The sequence below is a fragment of the Procambarus clarkii genome, chromosome 56 (assembly GCF_040958095.1).
Source record: "Procambarus clarkii isolate CNS0578487 chromosome 56, FALCON_Pclarkii_2.0, whole genome shotgun sequence".
Lineage (NCBI taxonomy): Eukaryota > Metazoa > Arthropoda > Malacostraca > Decapoda > Cambaridae > Procambarus > Procambarus clarkii.
The window spans coordinates 16696422-16709534 of NC_091205.1; the positions used below are offsets into that span (position 1 = coordinate 16696422).

The following is a 13113-nucleotide window of genomic DNA, read 5'->3' on the forward strand; positions in this document are numbered from 1 at the left end:
GTGCTGCTGCTGCTACTGGTGCTGCTGCTGCTACTGGTGCTGCTGCTACTGGTGCTGCTGCTGCTACTGGTGCTGCTGCTGCTACTGGTGCTGCTGCTGCTACTGGTGCTGCTGCTACTGGAGCTGCTGCTGCTACTGGTGCTGCTTCTACTGGTGCTGCTGCTACTGGTGCTGTTGCTGCTGCTACTGGTGCTGCTGCTGCTGCTGCTGCTGCTGCTGCTGTTACTGCTACTGGTGCTGCTTCTCTTCTCCCTCGGGGTGCCGTAATGTAGAGTACCGTGCAACCCTCTAGGTACATATACACTTACCCTCGTCTCACGCAGCAAGTCTCACCTTGACTGACCTAACTATTGCTGCTGCTACTATTCTTCTCCCTCGCAACAGGATACTACTAATACCTTTAATACACTATCTAGGGATATTTGACTACTGAACTGCTACTACTTCTACGACTACTTCCACTTTGAGAACTGATAACTACGACTACTACCATTCTGTAGACTACTCATACTACTGCTACTGAGTCCTATATATCCGGTACTATATCACTCTGTTGTCATTACACCCTCGGAACACGGAGCTGTTACTTAACTCTCCAGGGTCACTGTTCCTTGCAGCGTGTGCTACCTCCACAAGCTCCTTGGGCAGTGTTACTTTATGGATCGTGGTATTGTTCAATTGAGCTGATTTGTGTTCAGGTTTGTACTCAATCATTTGTTGCTATGTTACTGCTGCAGTTGCTCTGCGGGAATTATAATTAGTTATCTTGGACTCATTTTTAAAGCGTTGTTGATTTTCGGAAATTGTAGTTCCCGCCATTTTCAAAGTTCCCGCCAATTTCAAAGTTCCCGCCAATTTCAGAGTTCCCGTAATTTTCAAAGTTCCCGCCAATTTCAGAGTTCCTGCCATTTTCAGAGTTCCCGCCATTTTCAAAGTTCCCGCCAATTTCAGAGTTCCCGCAATTTTCAAAGTTCCCGCCAATTTCAGAGTTCCCGCCATTTTCAAAGTTTAGGGTTCCATCTCCGGGCGGGACAGAAATGATTGGACACGCTTCCTTTCATCTGATGCCCCTGCTCACCTAGCAGTAAATAGATACCCGGGAATTAGGCAACTGTTGTGGATTGCATCCTGGAGTAAATCCTAGCCTAACAACGGCCTTTCTACACCCTGACAACGGAAATGGTTGTTAACGTTTTAACCACATGTGTGACCTATTTAAATATCGACCTATGGCGTATAGCTAATATTGAAATAGGGAGAACAGTTGCATCTGTGATACCCTATTTGAATCCCTTCTGTGGCGTACTTAAATCCTACTTACTGACTTGCTGCTAATAACATGGAAATAGGGAATGAGTTATGGAAATGCAGTCTCGCGAAGTATCAGAGCAGAGTTGAAAGTGAGGATTGGACTACAGTTGACTCATTAAACACGTGAGTGATGAGGAAATGATGAGTGGTCATTTACATAGACTGTTTATCTCGGATTTACTCGGTAAAAGTTTTAAAAAATACAAGGGAGGGGCGAGAATACGTTAAGTAAGCCAATAATTACAGGTTCTCTACATGCTAAAGTGTTCCTGGAACAAATGATGTCCAGCGAGACTATTTCTGGGTCATTGAGACCGTAAATGACGTTTTAAAATAGTTGATGAGCTCTTTGTTTACATCCAAAACGAGTCTTAAAGCTGCTTGAAGACTTGCGTAAGTCTTGCGTAAGTCTTTGTTGCGTAATGGGAAAGTTTTGTCATCAGCTCCGCCAGGGGTTACTCAGCCCGTTATGGAGGAGTCTTATGGCAACACGGAGAGCTGTTGAGGGGCATTACTGATGATCAACAGCAATGGCAGCTCTGTGGCAACTGACGGGTTGTTGGTCTGATGGCGGGGCGGCGGTCAGCTGGGTCATCTAGCAGTCAGCTGGGTCATCAGCCAGTCAGCTGGGGCATCAAGCAGTCAGCTGGGCCATCAAGCAGTCAGCTGGACCATCAAGCAGTCAGCTGGACCATCAAGCAGTCAGCTGGACCATCAAGCAGTCAGCTAGACCATCAAGCAGTCAGCTGGACCATCAAGCAGTCAGCTGGACCATCAAGCAGTCAGCTGGACCATCAAGCAGTCAGCTGGGCCATCAAGCAGTCAGCTGGACCATCAAGCAGTCAGCTGGACCATCAAGCAGTCAGCTGGGCCATCAAGCAGTCAGCTGGGCCATCAAGCAGTCAGCTAGACCATCAAGCAGTCAGCTGGACCATCAAGCAGTCAGCTAGACCATCAAGCAGTCAGCTAGACCATCAAGCAGTCAGCTAGACCATCAAGCAGTCAGCTGGGCCATCAAGCAGTCAGCTAGACCATCAAGCAGTCAGCTGGACCATCAAGCAGTCAGCTGGGCCATCAAGCAGTCAGCTAGACCATCAAGCAGTCAGCTGGACCATCAAGCAGTCAGCTAGACCATCAAGCAGTCAGCTGGACCATCAAGCAGTCAGCTGGGGCATCAAGCAGTCAGCAGTCAGGAGGCAGGCGCCCCAGAACAAAGGACGCCTGCTGGCGGAGGCAGGCAGAGGCGTCCCCATACTATCCGGTATCGACCCCGGCGGCGTCCTGCATTCCCCCTCCCTGCTCCCCTGGGGGAGGTGGGGGGTGTCCTGCATTCCCCCTCCCTGCTCCCCTGGGGGAGGTGGGGGGTGTCCTGCATTCCCCCTCCCTGCTCCCCTGGGGGAGGTGGGGGGTGTCCTGCATTCCCCCCTCCCTGCTCTCCTGGGGGAGGTGGGGGGTGTCCTGCATTCCCCCTCCCTGCTCCCCTGGGGGAGGTGGGGGGGGGGTGTCCTGCATTCCCCCTCCCTGCTCTCCTGGGGGAGGTGGGGGGGTGTCCTGCATTCCCCCTCCCTGCTCTCCTGGGGGAGGTGGGGGGGGGGTGTCCTGCATTCCCCCTCCCTGCTCTCCTGGGGGAGGTGGGGGGGGTGTCCTGCATTCCCCCTCCCTGCTCTCCTGGTGGAGGTGGGGGGGGGGTGTCCTGCATTCCCCCTCCCTGCTCTCCTGGTGGAGGTGGGGGGGGGGTGTCCTGCATTCCCCCTCCCTGCTCTCCTGGTGGAGGTGGGGGGGGGTGTCCTGCATTCCCCCTCCCTGCTCTCCTGGGGGAGGTGGGGGGTGGTGTCCTGCATTCCCCCTCCCTGCTCTCCTGGGGGAGGTGGGGGACGTGTCCTGCATTCCCCCTCTCTGCTCTCCTGGGGGCGGGGAAGGAAGTGGAAGTAGCCTGCAAGAATTGCTCCGCGTCTTGCAACAGAGTATGGCAGAAAGCTGATTTTGCTTGTATTATAAAACCGAGACATGATATGCACAGAATTGAGGGGCTCTGTCCTAGGTGTCTCCGTCAGAATCTCCCTCACTGACGTCCGAGTTCGATCCCCGATGGTTTAAGAGGTGATGATGATTCTCACAGGTTTGCATTTTGGAGATTCGCTGATCCAGCACATTGTGGTGTTGCAGGGCTCTTGTTAGTAGGGAGGAGTCGCAGGGCATTGCTGGGGGCCCATGAATGGGGGCCCATGAATAGGGGCCAAGTACCCTTCTTCCATTTTTCCATCGTGGTGCTCGACAATCTCCTGTACAGACTTTGAGTCCGTACATAATATGTGTAAAAGGCATTAGACCGGCCTTAAAATAATGTTTAAAATATACCAAACTAGTTCATGACCCTGACAGCATGTACGGAGGAGAGAGCCACTTCCCTAGCGCCATGTGGGGTGCCTATGGAAGTATGATTTGCTGAGCTATATTGCGGAGTAATGATTGGATATCGTGGCTGATGTCACAAAGGCAGCAGGCGCCCCCAGAACAAAGGACGCCTGACTTGAGAGCGGGGAAGGGGGCGTCCACCCCCCCTCGATCTTCCGGTATTGTGGAGGAGGTTCGATCCTCTTCACTACCCTGTAAGGAAGCGATGCTGTCTCCAAGACAACTCTTCCCTCTTTTTTGCGTATTTGATATCCCTTCCTCCCCTCGCAGGTTTGGCTTGCGAGTCCTTTTCCAGTCCTTCCCCACCCAGGAGCACGGCCCTGAGGTATCTTCCAGCTCTGAGGTATCTTTGAGCCCTGAGGTATCTTTGAGCCCTGGGCATCTTCTTCCAGCCCCTCCCACGTATACTCAGAAACCAACAGTGCAGAAAAAAAGAACTGTGCAACTCAGCGATCGGAGATACATCAAAATCGTCTCAGAAGGTTCGGGTACTCCGAGGGAGACAAAAAATAACAATAGATGGAAATAATGACTCCCTCAGACCTCCATGGGTGAAGTTCCTCATTATACAAGAGAATAGCCAAGATCAGGTTGAGTAGCAGTATGGTAGTAGAGATGGGACTGGTAAGAGGAGCCTCACTGCTCCCGACCTCCGACACTGTTCATCGTATTCTCCGTGTTTCGGAAAGCGAACACAAACGCACTACAAAACGCGGGGGAAAAAACAGAACGTCCGACAAATTTCCTTAATTCCGAGATTGTCCTCGGCGGCAGGAACTTGATCCAACTTCCTCCAACTTGCGGACTTGGCAGCCTTCTTACGGTCGTGTTCCTGCCCTCGCGACTCTCTTCCCCTCGTGTATAACTGAAGCTTCTTCTCTATTCTCTCTTCTGTTGTCTGTCTCCTCCTCTGTTGTCTCTTCTTCTGTTGTCTCCTCTTCTCTTCCTCTTGTTATCTGTGCTGTTTGTTTCTCTATTGACTCTGCATGTCTTGTCCTCTTCTATCTCCTCTGATGTCTCCATCTCCTCCTCTGCTATGTCTTCTGTTGTTTAATTTCTTGCTGATGTCAATTTTACAGTATTAAAATAGTTCCCATCACCAAGGGACTTAATCATGGCGTCTTAGAATAACCAATTTTATATACAAGCTGAAACCCAAGGTGTAGAGTTTGCTAGCTAGATATTCAACGAGTGTATGAAATATTTTGTTTAGTTGTGTGTTGAGAACAATGTCTCTCAGGTCAAAGGTTTGCCACCAGACTAGTACCCGAACTGAGGGGTATAAGCTATGAGGAGAGACTACGGGAATTAAACCTCACGTCGCTGGGAGACGGAAGAGTTAGGGGGGACATGATCACCACATACAAGATTCTCAGAGGAATTGATAGAGTAGATAAAGACAGACTATTTCACACCAGGAGCGCACGCACTAGGGGACACAGGTGAAAATTGAGTGCCCAAATAAGCCATAGAGACGTTAGAAAGATTTTTTTCAGTGTCCACCTTTGTCTACAGAGTAGTAGACAAATGGAATGCATTAGGAAGTGATGTGGTGGAGGCTGACTCCATACACAGCTTCAAGTGTAGATATGATAGAGCCCAGTAGGCTCAGGAACCTGTACATTAGCTGATTGACGGTTGAGAGGCGGGACCAATGAGCCAGAGCTGAACCCCCGCAAGCACAACTAGGTAAGTACAACTAGGCAACTAGGTAAGTACATTTCTCGACAGTTCTGCGTGGAATGGGATTGAACCCATTGGTGTGTGTGTGTTATAGATGGTTCCATTCCATGGGAAATGAAACTTGTGAGGCATATTGAGCGATGTTAAAGGGTCACATATCTATCACTTTTAGGCTACTTTACATCTTTCTCAGCCATTTTGAGTGTTAGTGTGTGTAGGTGTTTAATAATAATAATAGTGTTTAATGTAAATTAGAACTTTGCACAGTGGCTAATTAGTTGTTTCAGAATATGTATGTTTAACAGAGCCATTAATACGCCAGGCGTCTCAGGCAAACTTATAATAAGCGAGTTAAATTATTTATGGGGTTTGATGGGGTATACAGTGGTATATAATGGTATATAAGTAATAATTGTAATTACGAAGCAATAAAATGCTTATCTTAACATACTAAGAAGGTTAGGTAAGGTCGGTGTTTTCTATGAAGCTTTTCAAGGTAAACTGGTATGTTTAGTGTGTCACATATGCATGTATTTAATAAGTCAATATTGACTATACGAAAGTGCGAGAACGGGTTGGGGTATAACCACTTAATATTACTAAGAAGCTATCATGTATGAATGTGTCAAGATATTGAGTAGATTATATACAGATTTTTAGTAATAAAGACACAATCATAGACTACTGTAGCCTCTGATTTTAGCCACGGAACAAATAAAGCATTTAATATTTACGATAGCAGGAAATTTCTACGAGAAAAAAAAGAAAAAGAAAGAAAAGAAATTTCTTTCTTTCTTATTTCTACGATAAGGTCAGCAGTTATCCGGGAATTAGATAACTGGTTGCATCCTGGGAGAGGGTCAGCAGTTTGAGGGCCTCGATATCTCGATATCCAACCTAAATTATATACATATACACAGGCTCATAGTTCCCGGAAAAAACGATTTACTATTATTATTATGAATATGATTGTTATCATTATTATTAGGCTGTCAATTGTTCCTAAGCAACTAACAGAGTTTGCCACACAAAATAGCATTTTAGTTATCATTTTCTATGACACGCGCACGACAGAAAATGAAATATATGGGCCCGTAAACTAAATAAAATATTCGAACTGCTGTAACTTTCGGACGTCATATTTTCCGTTGTTGAGGTCTTGGGAAAATTATTTCTATAGGCCCAGTTTAGGTCTCTGGCCTCGGACTTGGAGCAATATTTGTGAAATACGGCCTACTCAAAAACAAATACAATGATTATGCCAAATGAGTAGAAAATTTCCCAATGAAAATATGCCTAATTATTAATACATAATTTAGATGCACTACAAATGATAATCCATTGGAGGGTCATCCTCTGGAGAGTTATTAAGACCTATCATCCTCTGGAAGGTTATTAAGGCCTATCATCCTCTGGAGAGTTGTTAAGGCCTATCATCCTCTGGAGGGTCATTAAGGCCTATCATCCTCTGGAAGGTTATTAAGGCCTATCATCCTCTGGAGGGTCATTAAGGCCTATCATCCTCTGGAAGGTTATTAATACCTATCATCCTCTGGAGGGTTATTAAGGCCTATCATCCTCTGCAGAGTTATTATTACCTATCATCCTCTGGAGGGTCATTAAGGTCTATCATCCTCTGGAGGGTCATTAAGGCCTATCATCCTCTGGAGGGTCATTAAGGCCTATCATCCTCTGGAAGGTTATTAATACCTATCATCCTCTGGAGGGTTATTAAGGCCTATCATCCTCTGCAGAGTTATTATGACCTATCATCCTCTGGATGATCATTAAGACCAATCAACCTTAAGAGGGTTATTAAGACCACAACAGCCGACTGACCCACCAGCAAGTATACCTTAGTCCAGGACTAAGGTATACTCTCAAGAATAATATACTGCAAGAGCTGAGATATTCACCTCGGGTGTATATCCTAACAAGTCCCAGCTGTGTCTGGGTACAAGTGACAGGATGAACAACCCAGCGGGTTTTCTTCCTATTGGGGAGTGTTGTACATTCTGCTATGGCGGTATGTTCACTCACAAGATGAGTGGCGCTGCCCAATAAACTCGCCCCTCGGGGCAAAATTAAATTAAAAATTAAATCCTAACATAATAATGTTGCGTTAAAGTCATTAAAACACTATAAATATTTTCAATTTTAAGTGTTTATTATACATAAATTACAATATGTTTTGCATGACATTTATATATTATTTATTTTCCCGGAAAATAAAGTCAAATGATGGAAAAGATCTGTGGTAATTCTTGCCGGTCAAGTGACGGGGTTCCCGCGCACCGGGCGCCCGCCAAAACAAAAGACGTTACTTAACCGAAATCAATATTTTTTTAAAATGAAACTCGAAATGACGCTATTGGTCGACTCTCTAGACGTAAACAGTTATTTTATAAAGTATACAAGTACTGCACTTATACATAGTAACCATACTGTAATTGATCCATTGTAATATCTTATAAGTAAGATATTATTTGTATTATGTTATCATTAGATTTACCTCGCCTCGTTGCGTTCCTTTAGGTATAAAGTCTGGCTTTTGATATTTAAAAATTAAAGTCTTTTAGCAATATTTAGCGAGATATGGCCAACTTAAATAAGAACAAGAACATAATATTTAGTCAAGAACTTATTTATATTAATAATAAAGACTTTTTAGGTACATTACATATTTAATTAAACTCACTTTAAAGTGCTCATAAATATTTATTCTTTTCTCATTAACATCAATTAATTTTTGGTACCCAACCAGTACGTCTGGTGTTCAGTTCCCGCTCGGGACGTAGCCCGGCCGTCCTCCTAAGGTTCCCGAACGTCAAGAAACTGTCGTACTAAAATGGCCTTATCCTAAACTACCAGAGGACCCACAACAGAAAACGGGACAGTCCGTCAAAATCGCCAGCCGCTTCCATTTTCTAGTACGACGATTTTTGGCCTTAGGTAGACTATACGTCAAAATGCGACGTGCTATTAGGACGACGGGTTACAGAGGCGAGACATTTTGTAATGGTGGCTTCATTAGTATGTGTATTTCCTGTTCTTACAGTTAGACATTACTTTTATGTTCTTTGTACACATTCTTTTGAACAAGCATTATTTTTATTATTTTGGCGCAGCTCTGTGTCTCTGTTCACCCAGCAGTAAGTTGGTACAGTTGAGTTAAGCGGCTGTTGTGATTTGCATCCTGCGAAAGGTTAACCGTTGGCCTAGATGGAGCTTAAACCTAATCGGGCTTCCTGTCGACGAGAGTGAGAAGCCACATCATGACCGAATATAATCGTCAATTGTGTAGCCAAAATATAAGAAATCCTGGTGGTATTTCTCGTAGAGGAGCCATAGTTTGTGTTGAGTGACCTGGCTCAGGTACCTGGCTGTCGTGTCCTCGTCTGTCCCTCCTCGGTTCTCCCACTGCAGGTGGAACTTGGCGGGCAGCCTCCCGCCCTCCTGCAGCACCCTCACCAAGTACTTGATCTCGTCGCTGAAGTTCTCGTACCTGATGATGTAGTCGAAGGGGAACTCGCAGACGTGACAGTGACGCGAGATAGGTTTCCAGTGTTCGTCGTAGCTGTCGACATCTGTGTCGATGAGGTAGTCGACGTACTCCTCAAAAGTGGGCTCCTTCCTGTACTCCACGTAATCCTCCTCTATTTTCTCCTCCGTTTTGATGAAATCCTTTTTGATTTCTCCTTTTCCTCCTACTCCGCCGTCAATTCCTTCTCCTTTTTTGCCGGATAATTCTCCTTGTCCTAGGGTTTTAATCTCTTCATTTGCTTGTGCTGATCGCATGTCCAGCTTGCTCTTCCTGAACCTCTGTACGATGCGTCTGCCGTAGTTCTTGTAGAAGTAGGCGCCGTCCTCCTGTAGGTTCGAGTCCTCCAGCTTGTTCCTGAAAGCTGAAACGAGGCGCTGGAACGGGTGCCGAACGAAGAGGAACTTGAGGGAGGCGTTGATGGTAGTGTTCACTCGTGACGGCTCCACCGGCCTGAGGTGGGGAAAGTTGTTGTAAAGTGGTGTGATGAGGGAGCAGAGGCACGCACACACACACACACACACACACACACACACACACACACACACACACACACACACACACACACACACACACACACACATACATACACACACACAGAACTTTTTTAGTGTCAGAGTGGTTGACAAATGGAATGCATTAGGAAGTGATGTGGTGGAGGCTGACTCCATACACAGTTTCAAGTGTAGATATGATAGAGCCCAATAGGCTCAGGAACCTGTACACCTGTTGATTGACGGTTGAGAGGCGGGACCAAAGAGCCAGAGCTCAACCCCCGCAAGCACAACTAGGTGAGTACACACACATACACACACACACACACACACACACACACACACACACACACACACACACACACACACACACACACACACACACACACACACTCACACACCTACCTTTCATACTTCCAAGGACATCTCAAACATAATTATTGTAATCTGCATTATATTTGCATGGCATACATTAAAAATATCACTAGTTAACATCATTGTACAACAAGAGGCCCTTAATTGGCGGACCGAAACGTCGCCCCCTTCTCAAATTAATCAATCAATCTCCAGTCACGATATTGTAACTTACCGCCTTCGCTATTCTGTAATATCGTCGAGTCTTAACTCGGGTGGTGGCGAGGTTGACCTTACCTGAAGGCCTGCCTGAGGACGACCTGTAGAGGAGGATACCTATCTCCAGTCACGATATTGTAACTTACCGCCTCCGCTATTCTGTAATATCGTCGAGTCTTAACTCGGGTTGGTGGCGAGGTTGACCTTACCTGAAGGCCTGCCTGAGGACGACCTGTAGAGGAGGGTAGCTGTACTCGTCCCCAGTGATGCCCTGGAGGTCGAGCAGCGCCTTGCACCAAGACGTCGACGCCACCTGCAGCACAAGGGTGTCGTGTAAGTCACTGTTGTCACCTCATGCAGGAGACAGCTCACTGTACCTACACAGTTACATAGATATTGTCTGATCTTAATAAGAACCTTGACCTTTTCTGACCTTTTAACCTCGACCTTTTCTGACCTTAATAAGAACCCCGACCTTTTCTGACCTTAATTAGAACTTCAACCTGTTATGTCAATAAAAACCTCGACCCTTTTTGGCCTTGATAAGAACCTCGACCTTTTCTGAACTTGATAAAAACCTCGACCTTTTCTGAACTTGATAAGAACCTCGGCCTTCTCTGGCCTTGATAAGAACCTCGACCTTTTCTGGCCTTGATAAGAACCCCGACCTTCTCTGACCTTGATAAGAACCTCGACCTTTTCTGACCTTAATAAGAACCTCGACCCTTTCTGACCTTGATAAGAACCCCGACCTTTTCTGATCTTAATAAGAACCTCGACTTTTTCTGACCATAAGAACCTTGACCTTTTCTGATATCCAAAACAATCTTGAACGTTTCTGACATCCTTACTAATTATTTTTACCTTTTTTCGTCCTTAGCAACCTAGCGCATCTATGACCTTCATAAATTTAACCTCACATGACTTAAATATTTACATAAACTTTTAATGACTAAAACTACCGGAACTTTTCGCGCCCTCTACTTCATTTGACCTTAATAGACCCTCCATAAAAAGCAAGACCTTTCTTGACCTTCCAAACAACGTGAAACTGTAATGAACACTCCTGAAACACTAAAAATTTATGGTGTTCTTAGGAGACTATGACCTTTTCTGACCTTTGAAACAATCATGAACATTTGTGGCGTCTAATTACTCACCTGACCGTAAAACAAATGACCTTTACTGACCTTGGGAACGAGGCACCAGGAGAGGTTATGCTTTGGGAGGTAAATGATATCTTTAAGGGCTGCCTTGAGGTGCATGTTGTGATAGTGGGTGGAGAGGTGGGCGCTGACGTGGGCGGCGTCGAGGGCGTGCTGCTGGAGCTTGCTGGGGCGCGGGGGGTTGGAGGAGCACCCAGCCCGCACCCGAGCGGCGCGGGCCACGAAGTCCTGGCGGAGAGCCTCCCACTGGTCCTCTGTCTCCTGCAGGAAAGCAAGAACGAGATAAATTAATGTTCACCTTGTTGTCCAGACCACACACTGGAAAGTGAAGGGACGACGACGTTTCGGTCCGTCTTGGACCATTGTCAAGTCGATTGGCAATCATTCTCAAGTCGATTGCCTGGGCCATCTACAATCGACTTGAGAATGATCCAGGACGGACCGAAACGTCGTCGTCCCTTCACTTTCTAGTGTGTGGTCTGGTCAATATACTTCAGCCACGTTATTGTGACTCATCGCCTGCAATGTTCACCCCGGATGGTCCAAGTTCAAGGTGTGAACTTGGACGTTCTTTTACGTTCGTAAAACGTGCCTACGTTCTTTTACCAGTATTCCTTTCAAGTGTTTGTTGCACTTAGTGTGCTTTCTTCTCCTTCTTTCTTCACCTTGCCTCGAAATGAAGAGCATAAAACTCTCCAAGTTAAGGGTATGTTACACACACACGTAGCAAGAGTTTTCTAAATAAAATGGACCACATAAGTACATTTGTGTTGCACAGAAAAAGCAGATATAATTGCTGTCACAGAAACATGGATGAATTTTGAAACTTGAGGAAGAAATATTAGCAAAATACAAATTTAAGATAAAAATGGTTTTACACTGATATTCAAGTTAGAGTTAATGAAACAGTAATGGTCTAATAATAGCAGTTATGGAGTGATTCTGCTGATGTCACCTGGTCAGTAGCAAGTAGCTGTTGGTTGTCAGTACCATTGACGGGAAAGTAGCCCACGTGGGACAGTACAAGAATCAACAGTAGCAGCCAGTAGCACAGCATTAGTTAGCTTCATATTATTGTAGCAGCAGCAGAGGAAGTACGTAGCAAGATAGCATGATAGCAAGATAGCAAGAATAAATTCCCTGTAACCTACCTTACCCCTCTATTGTCAACCCATGTCTGTTTTCTTAAACAACGCTGTTTGTCTACCTAATTGTATTTGTGCTGCTTTTTCAGCCATGTTTCCCCCTTTTTTATCTTTATTTTTATTTGTTCTCAACACATTTTATTCTTTATACTCAATTAGTATTAAGTTTTAGTCATTAATGTTTTTCCTGCCCGAAACGCTTTGCATAATAGTGGATTTAGGCATTGTATGTACTAGCTCTATCTATAAATCGATCAATTTATGTAAAATCTCTTGAATGTATGTACCTTACCTGAATAAACATTTATTTATTTATTTATTTTATTTATTTACTCGAGGCAGGACAGTAGTAGTAAGTAAACAATAGCAGTAGCAACAGTAGGACATGTGTGTCTTTTGCTTCTGCTAATTCTAAGTAGCAACAAAATAACAGTAGCAGGCTAGTTAGCGGATCAAAGAAGCAGTAAACAAGAAAATTAGCAGTCTGAGGATAGCAGCTGAATAAGGAGGATAGCAGTAAAGAAGCCCTGGAATTACCTGTCTGACGTCACTGAGCCGGTTAACCATTATTAACAAACAATAGACGTACGCCACAGCTAAGAGCACCCTGCGAGGTAACTTGGGCAGCCGAGGAAACATTCTAACCAGTCACTCAACCATTCCACCACATTTCATAATTGTTCTCCCTGAAATGTCATGTTTTCTTTACTAACACATCTTCATTTTCTTCACTTATTTGTATAATATTCCGTATAAATACTACTCGATACAATGTTGTTTTTATA

The 13113-nt window shown here is 45.2% G+C and overlaps 2 protein-coding genes across 2 annotated transcripts in view; one reads left to right on the forward strand and one right to left on the reverse strand.

The window, feature by feature from the left end:
- The window catches only part of LOC123747890 (carbohydrate sulfotransferase 10), a 257272-nt gene that overhangs the window by 232453 nt on the left and 11706 nt on the right, over positions 1-13113 (forward strand). The window lies entirely within an intron of this gene.
- On the reverse strand, positions 8108-13042 carry LOC123747891 (carbohydrate sulfotransferase 11). The gene is made up of 4 exons (XM_045730105.2): positions 12866-13042; positions 11208-11444; positions 10227-10330; positions 8108-9403 (listed from the first exon to the last, which is right to left on the reverse strand). The coding sequence occupies exons 1-4, from the start codon at positions 12965-12967 to the stop codon at positions 8683-8685; spliced, it is 1164 nt and encodes a 387-aa protein (XP_045586061.2). The 5' UTR covers positions 12968-13042; the 3' UTR covers positions 8108-8682.

Bases quoted from the DNA above. Each gene is read 5' to 3' on its own strand.
- LOC123747891 (XM_045730105.2), bottom strand. From the start codon at position 12,967: ATGTTTCCTCGGCTGCCCAAGTTACCTCGCAGGGTGCTCTTAGCTGTG. The intron at 10,331-11,207 runs GTCAGTAAAGGT...CTTGTGCTGCAG, and splicing joins CCTGGTGCCTCGTTCCCAAG to GTGGCGTCGACGTCTTGGTG. The intron at 9,404-10,226 runs GTAAGGTCAACC...TCCCCACCTCAG, and splicing joins GTCCTCAGGCAGGCCTTCAG to GCCGGTGGAGCCGTCACGAG.